The sequence below is a fragment of the Agelaius tricolor genome, unplaced genomic scaffold, assembly GCF_023055355.1.
Source record: "Agelaius tricolor isolate 1412-34295 unplaced genomic scaffold, bAgeTri1.0.p SCAF_9, whole genome shotgun sequence".
Classification (NCBI taxonomy): Eukaryota; Metazoa; Chordata; class Aves; order Passeriformes; family Icteridae; genus Agelaius; species Agelaius tricolor.
In genome coordinates, this window is record NW_027269269.1 from 43,182,227 (window position 1) to 43,203,242 (window position 21,016).

At 38.0% G+C, this 21,016-nt stretch overlaps 1 protein-coding gene across 3 annotated transcripts in view; it reads left to right on the plus strand.

The window, feature by feature from the left end:
• Positions 1-20,425, plus strand: part of CADM2 (cell adhesion molecule 2) — a 578,437-nt gene extending 558,012 nt beyond the window's left edge. For all 3 annotated transcript variants that reach the window (XM_071433713.1, XM_071433715.1, XM_071433714.1), the window contains 2 exons: positions 10,986-11,111; positions 12,714-20,425. In XM_071433713.1, the coding sequence (XP_071289814.1) occupies positions 10,986-11,111; positions 12,714-12,832 (245 nt within the window). In that variant the 3' untranslated portion in view covers positions 12,833-20,425. The remainder of the gene's footprint in view (positions 1-10,985; positions 11,112-12,713) is intronic.
• The last annotated feature ends 591 nt before the right edge of the window (positions 20,426-21,016 follow it).

Below are 21,016 nucleotides of genomic sequence, written 5' to 3' on the forward strand. Positions count from 1 at the left end.
TAATTTGAAATTATTGACATAATTTGCTGGTTTTTTCTGATATTTAAAGTTTTCCTCTAGAACACTACTGATACTTATTTCCCCAGTGTTAGACTTTCTGCAGCTTTCCAGCATCTAGAACAAGATCAGGCTGCTATTAAATTGGGTCTGCCATCTTCAAACAGTGTGAGCACAATCAGTATTTAGTAAAATAAACATGGCCCCATTATTTCTTAATGCCTTGCTTAACAGCTTTAAGATTAGACCACGTCCCCCATGCTCCCAGTAGGCAGCACTTTAACAGTGAGTAATATTTCTGTCTGCCGTAGTCAAGTAATCCCAAATGTAAGTAATTTACAGGCTGGCATTAGGGACTGTTACAAGAGACATATTGTAATATGTCACTGAAAATCAGCCTGCCTCTGCACATTTGATCAACAGCCAGATGGAGGCTTTTATCACATTTATTTAATCTGAAATATACATAGTAATTACAGTGGACCTCTGGATTCTCGGTCCTCGTCGCTGTCTCAGGAGAAGGTAGGAAATGAATCTGTCAGCTGCAGGCTGGTGGGGATGTGACCCCCTTGGTAGAATCTGGGTGTGTTACAGCTAGTGCTGCTGACAGTGGAGATCATGCTGCTGGAAATTAATGCATGTTGCCAAGTTAAAAAAAAAAAAAAAAAGAGGCCCATAAACCAAAGACTGCATGTAACTTTATTTTTTTTTATGAATACAGAAAGCCTTTAGGAGAGCAAAGACCAATGTTACTCTCAGCAAACCCATTACCAATCGATGGCTTTAAGAGCAAACAATCTCTTACTAATAGCTGGATGGTATTTAACTTAAAGGCATGTGAAAACAACAGGCTTAATGTTCCCAGAGGAGAATTTGGTTAAGAAATTGAATTCCATCAAGCATGTCATTATTAAAAGGGGAAAATATTGTTGTTTCCATTAGTACAGGGTTGGCATATAAAGAACGGATAGCATTCAATTAAACCACAAGGAAAAAATTCAAACAAATTGAAGGTAGATTTATCTCTTGGGCAGGAACTTCACAAATGGATGTTGCCATTGTCACAAAGAATTTTATAAGATTTTGTGCCCTAATTAGAGCAGCCATAGAAGACGCCTCACATATTAATGGTGGTGCTGACCTTATAAATAATTTACCCCTCATTCCTGTTACTCTGTGCATTTACAGCAGGCTATCTCTGCTAATGTCTCTCACATCTCTCTTTCTGAGATGAGCTGGACCAGTCAACATCCACTTTTGGATCAGTTACTACCCTAACCACAAGTATGCATGGCTAATCTGGAGATACATTGACAGATAAAATATACTATTAACTGCCAAAGAGGCTCTTCTATTACAGTTACTCTCACTGAGTAGTCCCATGACAGATTAAATTGCTGTTCAGCCTGAATAAGGTGTCAGACTCTGGCTGTAAGTGGCTGGTTTACTGGGGTGTTTTGATGTCATTATAGGCTTATAATTAGTCTAATCTGATTTGGTAAGAAAAAAATTAGTATGACAAGCATAAAGAATTCATTTGAACAATAGGTTTTCTTCCACCACAGAACTAAGTTTTAATTAGAGCTGTTCTTCAATTAAATTAAATCTGCCCTTCTTGGTTTTAAAACTCTCATGAACATATTCAGTACAATGTACCTTGTACAACTGTGAATCTGTTGCTGCCTCTCTGATCTTTACCCATCCTTACCTGTTCTCAACTAATTTTACGTGTGTGGCTCTGCCTTACTGATGACAAAACTTCTCCCCAGCTTCTGCCATCAGGACCAGCTCTGTCTCTCTTTGTCTCTCTCTGTGTCTCTCTACTAATCCTCCCCATCCATTTGTTTCATGTCATTTCTTGACTGAAAATGTGCCATTTTCCCACTGCTTACTTGTGGTATTTATTTTGAGCTCTGCAGTGATGCTGATTAGCTCTGAGAAGCAATCAGTGAGGGGGTTCATGTAGCAGCATGGAAAACAAGGTGGCAGAAAAGCCACAGTGGAAATATTTATGCCACTTTCCAGTGGGCTTTAGCTCTTGGGGCTTCCTTCAGTTAGAGGAGGAAGCTTTGAGCGATCCCTTTAGCGCTTTGAATGATCACTGTCTCAGCAATCTCCCCCTAATTCCTATCATGTATTATGGTGATAATGAGTTGCTTTCTCCTGAAATGTGAGTGCCAAGACTGCCAGAGACCATGTGAGCCTGGCCCCAGCCCCTGTGATGGCAGCCAGCAGCAGATGCCCACGCTCAGCCAGCTCTGCGGAGCACAGGTGCCACACTCCCTTCCCGCACGTCCTGTTTCTCCAGCAAATCAAAGCCTGTGGGAAGTGACCAAAAGGCACAGATTAAAGACACTCTAAGAAAGGGAGAAGGAACTGGCATCTCCAGTTTCTGTACTAATGAGAGAATGGTTTATTATTTATATAAATAGTTAACTTCTGGTGACAGGAAAAGGAGCTGTGTGCACACTAACTCCATCTGGTCTCTGGTCTTTTTTGACAAAGAAAACCAAGAGCAGCGATCTTCCTATATTAATTGATGGAAAGTCATCAAAAGAAAGATGTCACTTCTGGAATGTGTTTTTTTTCTCCCAAAGTAGGAAGTCATGATTCTCATTTTTTCTAGATAGAGATAAGACCTTCTTTGTTCTTTTTTAAGTATCTAATAGGTGGATGTTTCCAAAGTTCAATCTTTTTTTACTGCAATGAAGGCATTGAGCATTCTGGAGCTTCACAAGAAAATGAAAATTAAAATGCTGGTACAGTTGACTCATTCAACTTAACAGGGAAATTTTCATGTCATCTGTGCCAGTTGTCTCTTTTCCTACAGCCTACAGAAGTTATAGCTGGATGGATAAGTATTTCTTCAAACCCAGAATTGACTTAATTATCCTCTACAGAAAATAAGAGGAAGGCAAAACATTGCAGATTTCAGTTCTTTTTTTTCCTAAGACAAAGTCTGAAGCAATTAATGAGTTTATTGACAGCCAAAAATATAATGTTGTCAATAAGAAAAGTCTTTTATGTGCTCTAATTAGAGGCACTGTTCCCTTCAGGAAACTGGAGCTTTTGCAGCAGCATTAAGGAAAAAAAGGAGAAAGGAAAAAAAAAAATCTTTAAAAAAATGTGTCAATGACACAGGCACAAAATATGGAACAAGGCTCTAAGGACCCTGAAAAATATTGCTAAACTTTTCATCTTAATGTTGTAGGTATACAGCTCTCTTCTAAGCATTAAAATAAAATACATTTGCAAGATAAATAGGCATGAGTAATGCTTTTATTCACTTTGACAAGGGCTACCTGCTCACAAATATATATCAGGACACATTTGCATTTTTCTCTCCACTGAAAGAAGTCTTGGCTTCATGAGAACAACAGGAGCTCTTCGAAAGGAGCTGTGGTTTCAGCTGCTGAAATATTGTGTGGGGCTTTTATCTTTCTGGGACATAGGCTCTTCTTAATAGGAATGTATATAAAATTCAGCAATTTTATCAGTGAAAAAAAAAACAAAAAACAGAGGCAAAATGGGCCAAATGTGCTACTGCAGTAGCATGAGAAGAAAAGGCTATCAATTCCTTTGAAGGTGTAGAAGTATTTTTTTCTGCCTGTCTTTGCTATGGTTGATGATGTTCTACTGTTAAAATAGCAGTTTATATGTGCTGTATATTAGTGCAATGTTTTGTTCTTCTCTGCTTCAGGCACTGAAGGATAAAGAAGCTTGTCACATATTTTAAGTTTGGAATTGGTTAATAACAGAATGCATTTTCAACAAATTTCACAACCAGCCCCTTTGGGCAGCTACTCTTTGCAATTTAAATGAAGGTGCAGAAAGTTTCTTTCTTTTCCCTCTTAACAATAGTTTCACAAGTTTGGCGTACAAGTACTTTAGTGGTTAGTAGTATATTACAAAAAGAGATTAAAAACACCTGTTTCAGCCTTGCAGGCCATGCAAGAGCAATTGAACTCTGGGGTGCCCAAATTAAGATGCTAAAATGGGTAAATTCTAACTTAGCAGCATTTATCACAGACAGCACTTCTGCCACTTTTCCTAAAACAAATACCTTGTCAGCTATCACTTCAGTCTAACCTATCCATAATGTGGTACAATTCCTGCTTTAGTCTTTTTTCCTACTGATGTAAAACCAGATCTTTGAGGTTCTGTTTTGATGTTTTTGTTTTGAGGTTTTTGGTTTGGGGTTTTTTAGCTTGTTTGTTTTGATTTTTTTTTAAGTTTTACTTTTTTTTCCCCCCAAACTTGCATTGGTGGGACAATTAAAAATTTTATGAGCCCTATGGCGAAATCTTGGCAATGACATCAGTCTGAATACATTTCAGAACCCAAGTTTGTGCCATAAGCTGCAGAAAGAAATCTTCTCTGGTTTCCATGAGATTGTGCCTTGTGGCTTTTTAACTGAATTATGGAAATACTGCAGCGTGAGCTGAGACAAGAAGGAATAGAAGCACGAAGGGTGGGCTTTGGGGAAAGGAGAAAAAGGTGAGGAAGCAAGGGCTCAGAGGTTATAAATGCCACCTAGCCATGTGAAAACTTCAAACAGGATCTGTGCCACTGGACACCAAAGTATTTGCAATGGAGAGAAACCTCTAATGAAAAATTGATTCTTGGGCAGAGATTTTCACAGAAGCTTTTGTCTCTATTAGGGCTTTTGTAAAGGCATCCTTCCTACACATTGTCTGATATCTAATAAGCTCTGAGCCCCTGCTGCAACCTGTCCTCTCAGGTTAGTTATAAGAAAACAAGACTCTTAAGTTCTTTACTGTCTCTTAAAACTTGTTGTAATGGAACCACGTTTCATAAGTAATTTGAACAGAATGAAAGAGAATATTCACACATGCTCTTGTCTCCTTGGGAAATTAAGCTGATATGAAGAAATAAATCACTGGGGAATATTTCTAATGTAATTTACATTCACTGATGGACTTCAGAAATCCTCTAACTACTCTCCCCCCATAGTGGTTGCAGTTTGTTCTCTGCTGGTTAGGACATTTCAAAGCAGGTTTAAATATCTCATGATTTGAGGCTCCTTGCTAGATTTCCTCCAAAAATCTTCACAGTCTCCCACCACTCATTTTCATGCTCACCTGCACTGTTTCAACAGCCTTTCAAATAAGACAGAGATATTTATTTAAATTTTGTATTTTTGGAGGTTTCCCACCCTAAAATGCACCTTGCTTTACTGATCTGGCTTGAGCAAAGCCCTTAAAACAATAGCTTTTTTTGTAAAAATATGAAATATTAGTGAGTTGTACTGAGGGTTATAGCAAGTCCCTGAATATGGGGAAATAATCAGCAGTCATTTTAAGAGATTTTTCTGCCATATAAATTGTAACACAAAGCCATGCCACAGGATCCCTTATTGGAGCAATTCTACTTTGTAGCAGCATTTGATTATTCATTAAATCAGTAAAAGTGACTGTAGGCTGGTGGTTTCAGTACTTGTGTGAGAAATGGGACAGCCCTTTCTTTTCCCAGCCTTAAGGAACAGTAATTTATGAATTATACATATACTTAATAACTCTTCACTTTGTGAATGCTATTAAAGCTCCACAGCAAATTAGGATATTTCCAATTTTTTGTATAGCAGAAATGGTCAAAACAAATTATTGTTTTGGATGCCTCAAAACCTAGGTCATCTCATGCTCAGAGTGATTTTTTTAAAACTTCGCCATATGAGCCAAAAATACATATTGATAAAGTTCTGCAAATGAGAGGGCTACTTGAGCACATATTCCCCAAAATATGCCATTTCAGCATTCACAAATGTGCTTGTTTTGCCTTTGCTCAGGAAAGGGTTATCTGACCCTTTCCCGCAGCCTGCTCAGTCAAGTCAACTCTGCATAAATAAGAGGGAAACTTATGCATGAAGAAAGTGAAATTAGGTGAATAATTAACATACACTTTATGCAAAAGTATGAAAAACTATTCCAAAATTTCTCTGCGTAACTAAAGTGTGAATTCATATTAAAATATTCTACATTGAAACTTTGTCAGCAGGTCATAAAAAGCACATATCGAGTTATTTATTGGGTCTAAGGTTTATCTGATGTGTTTCATCTCTTAAAAAATAAGGCACTTTTTTTTTCTCTCTTAGTCACTTTAAGAGTGTTATTTAATTTAAGTGTATTCACAGTTTGTGAACAAACAGTAACAGGGAAACCCCAAAAGCTGAAAATGGTTAAATTTTCACATCATTGACAATCAGTATTTTGAAGAAGCTTTCTAAATTTAGGCAGGGGGGGAAAGAGCAAATAAGAGAGTATAGTGAGGTTTTGTATCATTATGTTTTTATAAGATTCTCTTAGTTTTATCAAAGGATAACGGATCTCTGAAGATCTAGTCTGATTGCAAAATTGTAATTCCACTGTTTCAGGCCATGGGTACTGTAGCTGCCTGTGCTCATGCAGTAGAAACCAGTATGTATTAAAACAGTAACAGTATAATCTTTTTTCTTCTTCTTTTCTATAGAAACAGCTGAATTATAAGTATTTATTGCACAGTTGCATACCTAATATTTCATTTGCTGGAGTTGTGTGTATGGCAGGGTAGGATTTACTTGGTAAAGTCCATGAAGCTTAAAATGTGAATCTTAAAATAATCTGAATAGTATTCTGCTTTTTGGTAAGCAGACTATGGAGTGGTCAGTGGTTTCAGAAACTTTATTGGCAGCTGCTAAGACTTGTGCCCAAAACACTTGAATGATTATGCACTTTCACTGTATAATGCCTAAAATACAAAAAAGTGTAGCTTCCAAATCCCTGTATTTCTGTGTTTCAGATACTGCTCGGGCACATTTTGAAATAGTAATTATTTATACCACGATAGAAAGCCCCAGATCTATAATTCACTCATGGGGCTTAGGTCATTTCATGAAAGGCAAAAGTATAGTGCATTACTCTGTATGCATAATGTAGAGCGTGTTTATATTTAATGCTAGCATTATTTTTATATGAGGAGGCTATTCATGAGGTATGTTTCCTGTTCAGAATATTGTTTATGTTGTGCAGATTTTCATTTTGAGATGGAAAAAAATGTCTGTTTCCAAAGAAAATGTTGGCCACTTTTAAGAATCTATCTTTATTTCTTTTGCTTCCATCTTTTCCTTTCTCTCCTTCATTTCCTTCTTCCTTTTCAACAAAGGAATTGTTCACTGGTAATATAGTAGTAATAGGTTATGTATAAGTTTTTGGGGTTTTCTCTGGACAAACTTCTCTAGCAATAACAACCAATCTAATGTGGCTTTGATAGCTAGGTTGAAATTAGAGCAAAAAATATGCTGCTACTTTTGCAGTCCAATGAATACCTATGTTAATTTTAATGTTAAAAAAAATTCAGCCTATGGAAGTATTAGAATCTCATTAATCCACAGTAATAGGTGGAAACCTTGTGTTGAGGCTGGGTTTGGGTCACTTCCTGTAGTCACAGCAGGTGTGTCAGAGGAGGAGTGAGTCACTCTGAAGAGGATAAAAACACAGAGATGTATTTATCTCAGTGTATTGTGAGGATTTTTATCTGTAATGTTTATTACAGCTCACAGAGGACATGCGTTGTAAGTCTGGGTATTGAGCTAAGGCTGTGCGCTTCAATCAGCTTTGCAAAAATGCCTGTAGATAAAGTTCTGTGCTAACCCTTCTCTGGATTATGCCCTGCATCAGGTAGTATATTATCCCTTAAAAGATCTCCTTTTATTCTTCACTGTTACTGGCAGCACATCAGCAGGAGCCAGTTTTTAGTGGGAAAACACGTTCATGCTGCTCCTGTCCCAGTGCTGCCAAAGAGCATCTCCTGCAGGTCACACACTGCAGGGCCTGGGCCCTTGGGTGGTCCTCAGAGTCCAAATGGGTCCTGCCCTTTTGCTGCAGGGAGGAGCTTTACTCAGCATTGCCACAGGCACCACAAAAGGAGGAATCTTCTAGATGGCTCAAGCAAGCTGGCATTCCTGCAGCAAGCTGTCACCTTCCATCTTCTCAAGCAAGCAGCCACGTCCTCCTTGCTCTGCTCAAAAAACAAAGCCCCTGCAAGGCAAGGGAGAGGAAGGCTGAATGCTCCAAGCTCCTACTTTTGGAAGGCAATGCTTCAGCACTCTTGCTTTCCCCTGTGAGTCTGCTGGTGCACAGGATTTAGGGTCAGATTTAATGACCAAAATGGAACCTATGTCCCGCTGGTGCTGTGTACTCAGCGTGGTGCCACCACCAGCAGCACCATGCCAGGAGGATGTGGAGGTGGAAGAGGGTGCAGGAGAGCTTATAAGGTGTTTCTAGCTTTTTTGAGGGCAAATACCTATTATTTGCCATCATATCTACAGAAGTGCTATGACCAGCTTCCCCAAAGTCCTTGTGGCAGCCAGAAGAGAAAGGTGTGGGAGCTTGGAAAGCCAGCAATAAGTGACAAAGTCCTGCCTGATGAGTCCAGTGACTGTTATGAGCAGAACTGGGTTTTTACCAGTGGCCACACCACTCTGTGCTCCAGCAAGCCTGAAAATCCAGTTGCAGAATGCTTTGCAGTTTGCAAAAGGAAGGGAAAACAGGATTCTTTTCTTTCATCTATGGAACATGCGTGTTTGTAGATCTTGAAATCATAGAGTGGCTTGAGTAGGAAGGGACCCTAAAGATCATCTAATTCCATGGGCAGGGACACCTTTTACTAGACCAGGTTGCTCAGAGCCTCATCCAACCTTGTCTTGAACACTTCCAGGGATGGGGCAGCCACACCTTCTCTGGGCAACCTGTGCCACCACCTCACTGCCGCCATAGTGAAAATTTTTTTCCTAAAATCTACTCTAAACCTACTCTTCGTTTAAAGCTATTTCCCCTTGTCCTATCATTACAAACCCTTGTAAATATTGTCTCTCCATCTTTCTTGCAGGCTTCCTTCAGGTACTTGAAGGCCACAATTAGGTCACCCAAAAGCCATGTTTTCTCCAGGCTGAACAATCCCAATGTTCTCAGCCTTTCCTCATAGGAGAGGTGCCCCATCTCTCACATCAACTTGGTGGCCTCTTCTGGATTCACTCCAGAGGTCCATGTCCTTCCTGTGCTGGAAACCCCAGAACTGGATGCATTTCTCCAGATGGGGTCTCAGAAGAGTGGCTCAGAGGGCCAGAATCCCCTCCCTTGGCTTCTGCCCACAGTGCTTTGGGTGCAGGCCAGGACACATTTGGCCTTCTGGGCTGCAAGAGCTCAAGGCCAGCTCACCCAGCAGCACCCCCAAGTCCTTCTCAGCCAGACTGCTCTGGATCTGTTCATCCCCCAGCCTGGACTGAGAACAGGGTTTGCCCTGACCTGGGTACAGCACCAGCACTTAGCCTTGTTACACCTCATGAGACTCCCATACCAGACATATCCATACATCTTATTGCCATATAGCAATCCTGGTCAGCAGAATGTAATAATGGTATTATGGTATCACACCTCCTCAGCATTATCAGAGGCCTTTCTATCATCTTCACAGATTTGCCCTCTTTTATGTGTAAATATTGTTCCTGCCTTTCCCTTTTGCAAAGCAAAGAAGTTGTTTGCAAACTATTTGAAGAACATAAACAGCTCCTACAAGGGAAATGCCCTTGAAGCAGTGAGAGTGGAATAATTGCAGCATACAGTACATGCTAATAACATCTTCAGAGAATTACTATTACTTCATAACAGAGGCATTTTCATTATAATAGGAACCATGTCATGATCCTCAGATTAAAACTTTGCTTTCTGCATTTATCTGTTGAGTCAACAGTCACAGGTTACTGGTTTATGGTTAAAATCTCTGAAGAATTACTCACCCCAAAGTTGTGCCATTTCTCATGATTGTCTCATTGCAATTTTTGTGATGCATCGGGCAACAGAACAGCAAATGACCAGCATAGAACACTTGAATCTGTCAATATTCCCAGTGCTCTGAGCTGGAAAGTGGAACCTGCTGATTCACTCTGCCATTAGCAAACGTGCAGATGACACCAAGTTGCGGGGGAGTGTTGATCTGTTGGAGGGTAGGAAGGCTCTGCAGAGGGACCTGGACAGGCTGGGTTGACGGGCTGAGTAGAACAGCCTGAGGCCTCACAACGCCAAAGTGCAAGCTGTGCCAGAGGAGGTTTGAGTTGGACATTGGGAAGAAGTTCTTCACAGAAAGAGTGATTGGGCATTGAGATGGGCTGGTTAGGCATGTCAGTATCCCAGGAGGTGTTTAGAAGTGACTGGATGTGGCACTCAGTGCCATGGACTGCTTGACAAGGTGGTATCACTTCATTGGTTGGACTCGACAATCTCAAAGGTCTTTTCCATGCCAGCTGACTCTGTGATTCTGTGATATCTATTACAGCTTGTTGTAATAGATATCACACACTGGGTGTTGATTGAACATTTGTAGTAAATTCACAAGCTGATGCTTGAGTCTGAATGCTGAGTTTCAGGTTGCCTGATACCTTTATCTAACCAAATCCATGCAGACTCAGCCATGTGCAGAGGAACTTGGCACGGCTGCGCTTTATCTGCCTTTTTATTTCTGGTGCAAGAGGGTAGGAATGAGAGGAAGAGAACGTATAAGGGTTCCCCACTGAGAATCAATTCCATAAATTATGTATTATGCAGACACTATTCTGCTGATGCTATCCGATCCCCAATTCTCACTTCCTTGTTTTTTCTTCTATAAATAGGTGTGGCCAGGTTTTCAGTTGTAAAGTGACTAGGACAAAGCTAGGAACCTTTTTCATTTAATAACCTCTGCCAAAGAAGAATAGGGTAATATTTTTCATAACTGTGATGTCCTCAGGGTTTTAACAATCTGGGAATACAAGCAGCACTCTGCTGTCGATAAGATACTGGGAGTAAAAGTGGGAATAACGGTGCTGAATATTAAAGAGTGAAATGCCCTATTTTCAGGATGATCACTATAAAACATGGTATTGTGTATTTTTCTGTCTTTTTTTTTTTTCTCAGTGTAGCAGCGTAGAACCACTTTTGCTTTTTTGTCTCTCCCTCTAGATCCAAATGCTTTGGCTGGACAAACCGGACCTGATCACGCTCTTATAGGAGGAATAGTGGCTGTAGTTGTCTTTGTAACACTATGCTCTATAATTCTCCTTGGTCGATACCTGGCAAGACATAAAGGTAGGACACATTTAGTGGAAGTTCAGTCACTCTTGGAAGCAAGGCATGATTTCACCTGGGAGTGCCATTCCCTTTCGCCTTCCCCCCCTCTGCTAAATGATTGGAACAAAAAATAGTTCTCAGTCTAGTCCCAAGTGAAGTCCCTGTGAATTTTCACCAGTTTTCCTGTGGGCTGGCAAAGGCAAAGGACATGGAGTTAGGGCATGCCCAAGGTCATCTTATAAGTCAGTGATTTAGGGAGGCAAGATTGCCCCTTGGTTTTGGGTCTTAACTCCTGATACTTGATTACATGTTCTCATCATGTTCTCATAGTTTTAACTACCATATCAATTCAGCAGAATATACATGCATTGAGTGAACAAAATTTACATTTTAATGGATTTTGCTAATATTTCAAGTATATGTTTAAAAGATAATATTGGAATCCAGTAGTGAGTTTTAAATCAGTTTATCAATGATCCTGCTGGAATAAGGGGTTCATTCCTGGGGCTTGCTTTACTTTATTCTGTGGTTTTACTTTAATAATCCTGGTCCCTTCATTTTCAGTCCCCTCTGCCACTAAAGATAGCAGGAATGGAGTGACACTGACTTCTCTGCAATTTGATTTTGACCTAGTTAGTTCCAAAATCATGCCTTGAGATTTAACCTTTGTACAGCTTGTAGGCCTATTGCTAAAACTCAGGTGATTCCCTTTCCATACCCACCCCCCCAAAAAAAAAAAAAAAAAAAAAAAGAAAAAAAGAAAAAAGAAGAGAGGATGAGTGTTGGTATTTTGGTATTAATTCAGTAACTCTCATTTTAGACAGGAAAATCATATACCTAGCAAACATAAATTGATAAAAAACATCTTTATTTGATTATACTACCTGGGACAAAATCAGATTTTTTTTAATGAGCCAGTGAAAGTGTGTCTCCTTTGTTTTACTTTCCAGAATGAACAGTTGTACATCTCATGCCAGCATAAATAATGATTTTCACAAAGGGAAATTTGACTATTGTACACATTTCTTCTTTTTATTCATTCATTTCCAGAGCATAAAAATAGTTGCGATAGTATAATGTGAGTTGGTTCACTTAATAAAATTGCTTCAATTTTGTAATTCTTGGAACCTACTATGATACAATTCTGTAAAATTTCAGCATAGATACGATCAATATAAAACAGAAATACAAATGATCAGTGGTCATTAAAAAAAAGCACTTTTACGAATCTCTAGTTCTTCAAAATTGCTTTGTTTTTGATAGATAGCTATTTCATGAAATAAGCAAGATTTTATCACCTATTTTATAATTGAAAAATGTATTGCATATTACTGCAGTTAGATAAAATGGGGTTTTATTAAAATATTTCCTTAATTTGTTGTGGATATACTATAGTTTGTATATATGCCTTTACCAGGATAAGTATCAGTGTAAATATTTCTTAAGCAAATTAGAAAGTTGAACACACCTTTATGATGTATACTAAAAACTGTGTAAAGATATTTTTCATTAATTGAAAAATTGGAGTACATTGTTTTAAATGTACTTCCTATAATGCAGTGTAAAAAAACCCTAACCGTTCTATTTTTCTTTTCTTTTCTCTTGTATTGATTCCTACAGGGACATATTTAACAAATGAAGCAAAAGGAGCTGAAGATGCACCTGATGCCGACACAGCCATTATCAATGCAGAAGGCAGCCAAGTCAATGCAGAGGAGAAAAAAGAGTATTTCATTTAGATGCAGAGCTAGAATCTTGGAGTTTTACTTATCAGGCTGACTGCTGGAGAAAACTGGCTATCATTTCTCAGAATTCATTTCTGCCATCTTCTGCTCTCTTTATTAACTCGCATACCTGCTATAAGTAGCCAGTTTATGCCAACAATCAGCTGTTGACATCATCATTCTATAATTACAGTATCATGCATAAAACAGGACATTTCTTATTGCCTAAAAATCATATCCACTGCTCTCTTAACATACAGTGCTTGAATATACAGCCTTAACAATGTTAATCATCATCTTAATCCAAGTTTTCTACATATTTAAGTGTTTTGCAGCTTTCTTTTCCAGTTTTCTTTTATCATGTCCCTATTAGTATGTCATAGAACAAAATTCATAACAAGTACTATTAGGTAAGGTCCTAATTTACTTACAGAAAATGTTAAGTCTAAGATTAGAGGTTTACAAAGTATATTTTATACCTGTCTATCTATAATTCAAAAAGCAACTTGTTTTTGAAACATACACCCTTGGAAACACAAATTGAAATCTGTTTAGTATAGCTTCTCATATGTTTGGATTTGGTGGGAAAAAAGATCAGTCCAGTGAATTTTTTGGGGTGTTTTGCTTTGTTTTGTTATGATTTAAATGGTACCTTGACAACAGTGCCATGGTTCAGTGGTAAAAACATGTGAGTAGCTATACAGATTCTGCAGTTAAGTAATAGAGCTTCTTTTAAGACAGTTTGTCCTGCCCTTTTACTGGCTTTTGGGATCACAAAGATTAGAGAACTTTCTGAGTAATTTATGTTTTTATAATTTATTTGCTAAACATGAACTCACCTGCCTACTCAAATTTGACGTGTTCATGGGGCACAATTGCAAGGCATTTTAGTATCTGTATATAGTGCATATAATAAATTCAATTAAACATTATTTGATACATATTCAACTTTTTTGGCGGTAGCTAAGTCAGTCACAAGTAAGCATTTTCTAATGTCCATTATATCCCTTTAGATATGACTCAACATCAGTATTCTGAGTAGATAACATGTGTTAGTATTTTTTTGTCTGTATGTCCTAGCACTGTTCAGCAGCAAACTTTTCTAGTTCTTGTTAATTTTTTCTTTGTTATACAATGGAAGCACAATGTTATATGGAAAGGTAGTTTTAAGCTAACAACCAGTGCACAGCCTCAGGTTTTAAATTACAACCACATTTGATTACTATCCTTAAAAAGTACTATTGAGTTGCTAAAATTCTCAATTTTAATTTGGCAGTTCCAGAGCTGCTTCTCTATGTTGGTTTGCCAAAAAAACAAAAAAAAAAAAAACTTAAAAAAAAAAAACAAAAAAAGAAAAAAAAAAAAAGAAAAAATAGAAGTGTTAAAACAAAAGATATATGTTTTGTGTATACAGTAAATGGACTAATTCTTTATATTAAATTCCTGTCTATGCATTTTGTGAGGTACAAACTTATGTCACCGTGAATGATAGAGAATTCCTGCCATGCTTTTAGCTCCACAGTGAAGGTCTCTGTTTGGATTATTTCTGAACTTTTTTCTTTTTTTTGTTTGTGTAATTGACAGCTGAAAAATCACATGCTCTTAAATATGACAACAAAACACTGTAAGCCCATCGGCTTATTTCCTCTTCCAATGAAAAGAAAAGGTTGCCATAACAGGTCTTGGAAATGATTCTACACTGGAGAACGCAAGTTAAGTCTAGTTGGAGCTCGCTTTGCTCCTGTGTTTTGCACCTTTGACAAAAGAAGTATTTCTCTCTGGTTGATGTGTTCGTGAAGCATAAAAGCATGATGGTCTGCTGTAAAGGACTTTCTCCTGGGATTTTATTTTTGTGTGGGGAAGGGAGAATTTGGAATAAGACATCATGTGGTATGGTAATATGGAAGATAAAGGTGCTGTGACAGATTATTTATCAGAAGAATATAAACCTTTTAAGGACAATATTAGAGTATTTTAATTGTTTTTGTTGAAGCATCTATCTTGTTACTTTCTAAGAAAAAAGGGTGACGTCAATCAAAGCAGCACTTTTTTTCAAAATATACAGACATAAATAATATGATGTGGTTGAGTGTTAACATAATAAATCATATACAGTATGACATTTTAAAGAAATAAGTCTGCATTGATGTGATTGCATGCTTGTTTTTACAGTTCACTCCATACCCATCTGTGGAAAAATGCAATAATATGTTAATATAATATGGTAGTTTGAGAGAACCAGGTAGGTGCTACTAGACACATTGAAAACTAGTATAGGTTTACAAGATATTCATGTCTTTCAAAACATAAACATGTAAAAGGCTGGCAAAGGAAGTCATTCAGTTTAATACCAAAAATATGGGTTCTTGTCACAGCAGTGAGTTACATTAGCTGTAGTACAGTATCAAAGTTTTATTTCAGGACCTGGGGCCCAGTTCAACAACGCTTTTAAGCTCATAGTCAGCTTCAGGCATCAGAGGAGTTCCCTTGGAGAATAAGGCACTGTTCATATGCTTAAAAATGAAGTGCTTCCCTGGATGAGGGCCTTATTTGCTCCAGTGGAATTCTCCACCAGCGTGGTGTTTACGCCTTTCTTCATCCTTCCTAGCTCCAGCTCGCTTGAGTAGTAGGGTTGTTACTTGAACCATTACCCAGCCAAGGTCAGGCAGGGCCTTCAAAAGCAGGATTGGCCTTGTGGTAACCATTTCAAACCATATTCTCCAGTGGCATACAGACAGCATTTCAACTTGGGAAAAAACAGATATAAACTGTACTGTTAAGACAGGTTTGTTTGGGTTTGTTTTTTTTTTCTTCATTGGCTTTCAATTAAAACTGCTCACATATGCTCATTTTTAACCCATTTGATCTTCCATTGTCTTGCACCTGGTGATGTCCCTTGCAGCTGTGCACAGCAGGTGTGAAAAGCCCCACACAGAGCGTTCTACCTGGATAGCACTTTGCAGGCCTGTCTGGTCTTCACGGGTTCAAATTACTACACTGGGTGTAAAGAGGCATCCCTCTTTTCTGTCAGCAGAGTCATGGCTCAACACTAATGACATTAAGTAGGCTAAAAGCCAGTTGTCCATTCCTTTTGCCCAAGTTCCCATTCTGAAAAGAAAAAAGAAAAGTTTTTATGATGGTGTGAGACACCAGTGAGTGTGTAAAAAGGAGGCTCTGAATGGGAACCACCTTCACTAAAATGTATGTGACATCCTCTCCCTCACTCACTTGCAGAGTAGTTTTCTCCAGACCAGGTAGCTAGTTTCTGCCAGTGTACTGTTTACAGTGTCGATTGCTGATTATTTTTAAACTTTTTGATGTAGACTTTAATTTTTTTGTTGTTTTTTTTTTTTTTAATGCTTCAAGAACATTCTCATGATTTGAACAAGAAAGCGGTGCATCAGAAGACAAGGGGTGCATCATCCCACTCTTTTAGTGTCATCTGACAAACCAAGAGACAGTTTAAGGAACCTGATGTTTAACTTGAGGCTCAGAGTTTAAGCTAGAACATCTCAAAAAAGTTTCCACATTACTTAAGGATGGTTCGTCTTGCACTGAGACTCCCTCTCTAAAGGAACACATGAAGAAAGCCAACTTTTCTGAGTGAGACATGAAAGTTAACATCTTGTGTGTTTTCATTGCAGTATAATATATATATAAATATATATATAGCTATTTCAATGAAAAGAAAGGACAGAATCATCTGTAATTATGTAATTCATGATTGTAACAGCACTGAAGTTACCATGTACGCACATGTACAGTAGCTCTTTCAACAGTTACAGTGTAGTTACATGTAATTCCCTGTAACATAGCAGTTCTAGTGTAATTTAGTGCCACTTATTGTAAAGTGTTACCAAAAGGAAAACGGACTTCTTACCTTTAGAATTCCGTTCCAATTAAAGGTAAGTTTATTAAATTAGCATCATTAAATCTGATATTGCGTTTCTTAATTAAGGAGATGATTTAAAACTCTCATGTTCACAATGCAGCTTCCCCCCATGGCTTACCCAGACTCCTCCAAATGTCTAATCTCTACACTCCTAGGGACTGGTAATCTGTGATGAGCATACCAAAAATTCCAGCTACTACAACTTTAATTGAACAAGCTGTCTAATAAAGAAAAACAGCAACAACAAAAATGATGAGTAATGCTTTTTATTAAGTGGCACAAAGTACACACTAAAAACTATGCAAAAATATAGGTAAATACAGTGTACTTACATGTAAGTATCTTGTACTTGCTGTGTATGGATATTGGAAAACCATGTAATTATAATATGCATTTTGATTATTTCAAGCAAGGGGTGAACCCCAACAGTCACAAGGGAAAAGTGGAAGGTACACCTACGAGCAGTGGATATCCTAATGCAATATGTGTAATTCCTCTACTTGCAATGACAACTAATTTATAAATAATACTGCTCCTCATTCTTCACCAGCTTTGCTTTCCATTTCTTGGAGCACCATTAAATACCACTGAAACACCTTTAGGCAAAGTAAGACACCGACTCCTCTAATGGCTTTGCTGCCAGCACTCTGAGTGTCTGGCAACACTGTTCTGTAATCTTATTGCTGGCTCAACAGCACAAGTTTCATCTTTTTTTCTGTCCTCAAGGGAGCCTAGTATGTTAAGATGCTGAAATATGCTGCCATATGCCCTGGTATTTTTAGCATGAACACCAGAGAAAGAGAGAGAGAGTGAAAGAGAGAGAGAGAGCTGCATTCTTCTGACCCCTATTTTGCTGAATCACCTCACCTGGAATTTCCACTGCTTGCTCAGTAACACCAGGTAATCTTAAATTGTAAGTACAAAATGCTTCCATTACAGTACAGAGGATGCCCTAAATGATAAATCTAATGTTTTTGTAAATGCGAGTTTTGTATTGTAGGTCTTTTTCCTTCTTGACACTTTTCTGTCATGCCCTTCCAGAAGAAATGCACCAAAAGATAGATAATATAGAATAGCAAAAGAAGACAAGAATTTTTTTGTAAGCCTTCTTGTGGTTGCCACTGCTATCACCCTCCTTTGTGTCCTGTGTAACAGGCAAATAAATGTATTTAGCAACTGCCATTAGAATCATTCCACACTATACTATTCCTAGAATATGACATCTACCTCTTAGTCTAAGTACTAGCTATGAAATATTTGTATACATTTTAAATACTATTGAATCTTTGCTTTAGTCTTGAAATGAAATCACTGTATTATTTTTTTTTTCTGTTAAAAATAGGTAAAAATATTTTCTGGGTTCATAATTCTTGCCCTGTTCTTACTAATTTTGGTAGAGTTTTAGCTTTTTAATGGGGCATAAGGACACAGCCTCAGCTGGTATAAATCAGCTTCACTCAGTTGCCTTAAATGTGGGCCAATTTACGCTGGCTGGGGATTCATCCCAAACAGCTTAAAAATAAACTGCTATAACACATCAATATTTAGTCAGCTCTAGAAAATGATTTGCAATCCAACTGCAACACAATTCTTCCAAGTAAGACATGCACGTATGAAGAGAAACTTTAAAAAGCACATGCAAGCTTTTGAATTAAATATGCAATATCTACACTGTTGAGATATCCTGACTTGTCTCTCACTTATTTAAACATAATATTGCCAGGGCATGTTTACATTAAAAAGACTCAATGCGTGAGGAGCAGAGAAGGACTATTGCAAACAGCAGGAGAAAATGAAATTAATAGAGAAGCCTTTGATGTCAACAGAACAGAGTAGAAACTCTTTTGAGAGTAGGACTTCCTACAGGGTTTTTCAGGGTGGATCTAAGGCCTCTAAAACACGTGGAAGTTGTTTACTTGGCATTAAGAGAAGCTAGCACAGGTCCTTCTTGCTGTCAAGGAATCCTACCCAGCACTCTGCACTTCTTTTAACTCAGGAGAAAATAAGGGTACAAACATGGTTGAACAGCACACTTCTGTATCACTCCACATCCTCAGGATGCTCCAAGCCTCGTGCGCTTCCAGCAGCCCTTAAGAGAATTCTTCCAGCATCTAGGAATCATCCTGTTGCCGAGCTGTGTTCATTTTCTTCAGCAATGTTTAATGTACTCACAAGCAGACAGAAGGTGTGAAGCCAATTGGAATGAGTCTGCAGTTCTAGGGGCTTCCAGAGCCTTGCAGTAGATGGGGAAAAAAATTAAAAAAAAAATAAATTCTTCATGGCTTCTGTGTTTACTGTAGGTCTGCCCTCCACATTCTGTGTCTTAAGTCATTTGTTCTCTGCTGGGCTAAAAGCAGCCGTCTAATTGGAAAGGAGGAAGAAAAAGTATCTCCTCTGAAAGGAGCAGTCTGTGCTACTATTAAAGAAAAGTTCAAGGGTTTTTGTTTCTTCCCTTTTTTAAGATTTCAGGTGCAAAGCCAAGCCTGTTGGGGTCAGCACTTTAGCACTTTCCCTGTGTTCAGGGTCAAGCCAGCAGTGTTTCATGTGTGAGCTCTGATCTCATGTTTCAGCACAAACTACAGACAGCCTTAGCCTGCCCTTATGCATAGTGCTGAAAATCACCAATGCTATTTTCTTCTACACATAGTAATTTTCTCAGTCTTGTTCTAAAATGAAATATTGAAGGGTTTTTATAATAGGTGTAAAGGGAGGGAGTTTAAAGTAATAGCTTGTAAATAAGATTGTAAGGATGATCATCAACTCTTTATGTTGATTATAAAGAGGAGGATAGTCTTTAATTGCTGGGCTGATTTCTTTATCATTTCCTCTTTCTCTCCTTTCTATGCATATTGATTAATGTTAGTAAATATGCACTTGCACATGTTGTCCTTTTTCAGTGAATGCAGATTTGCTTATACCCCTATATAGCTTTCATAGAAATATGCAAATATAACCTACAGTCATCTGCTTCTGCCAAAACAGTGAGCCAAGAGAGGGAAATCATGGATTACTGGATTCATATATGTCCTGCTTCCATCAAAATTGAGTACAGTGCGCCTATTGATCTCAAAAGAACAAGGCTCAAGTCCTTAATGCACATGTTTGAGTTGCTATTTAGCTCTTTTTCAAAAGAATTATAAAGCAATCCTTGTGCATCCTTTACTTTTAGCCTAGATATTTTATAACTACAAAACCCCTTCAGTTCACCAGGAAGTTTCCTAGAATAAATAAGGCATAATTTGTGAAAGGACTGTAACAAATTCATCGATTCATGGTCAGTGTAAGTGTACTCTCCTAGGAACTCTGGTGTACTTTGCTCTTACACTGGCAATTTATGGCCCTGAGAAGGATATATTTGAATGGTTCAGAAATACAATCACTAACCTGTGAAAAAAATAATCCATGGGAATTAAACATATTGCACTGATGATGAGACACATCAACTTCATTTTATTTCCTCATTAATAACTTTAAACAGACAAAATGCATATTGTAATGTTGGGTACATGACACTTGCATGTTGCTATGCCTATATACTTACAAAGTATTCAATGTGTACTTGGTGGCGCTTAAAAATGTCATGTACAATTCTTCTAAACATTCTTACAGGGTTCCCATTTGCACTTCATCTTTCAGAAAAGTCTTGTCAGAAAATTGTCTGAATTGATGAATATTATTGAAAAAAAATAAAATTTCAATTTTAGTTATCTGTTGGACATTTCTGAATTGTCTATTCATTTTATATATTACCTGGTGCTTGCCAGTTTGGCAGTGGAGTTGATTTAGACCAGTGGCTGTACACACAGACTGTACACTGAGCAGATTTTGCTGTTTCCAGTAGAATTGTTGCAATCAAACATATTCTTCTTGAAATATTAATTCTGAGATTTTAAACAGTGATCCAAGGAAATAATCTGTGAGACAGAGTTACAAAATCCATTATTTGATTTGATGTTTATATAATATTTATTGTGTGTTGCTTTATAGTTTTGTCTGACTGACAAAGTAACAACTGTCGGATGCCATCCTCACTGTAGGGGAAATTCATCCTTGTGAAGAGGTCAAGTGATGAAAAGCATTTAAACCGGTGGGACTTAAATGTTGGATTAGCCCTCTTGAAGGAGCTATGGAATTCATGCAAGGTTTTCTGCACCACTTAACCATGTTTGAGTTGATGTTGTAAAGGGCAAGAAGGCCACCAGTCTCAAAGGGAGAGGGACAAATGTCAGAGGGAAGAGGAAATTCTGAGTGTGTCTGTGTTTCTGAAAAAGAAACCAGTCCCAGATTGGTACCCCTGTGCAGAGCAT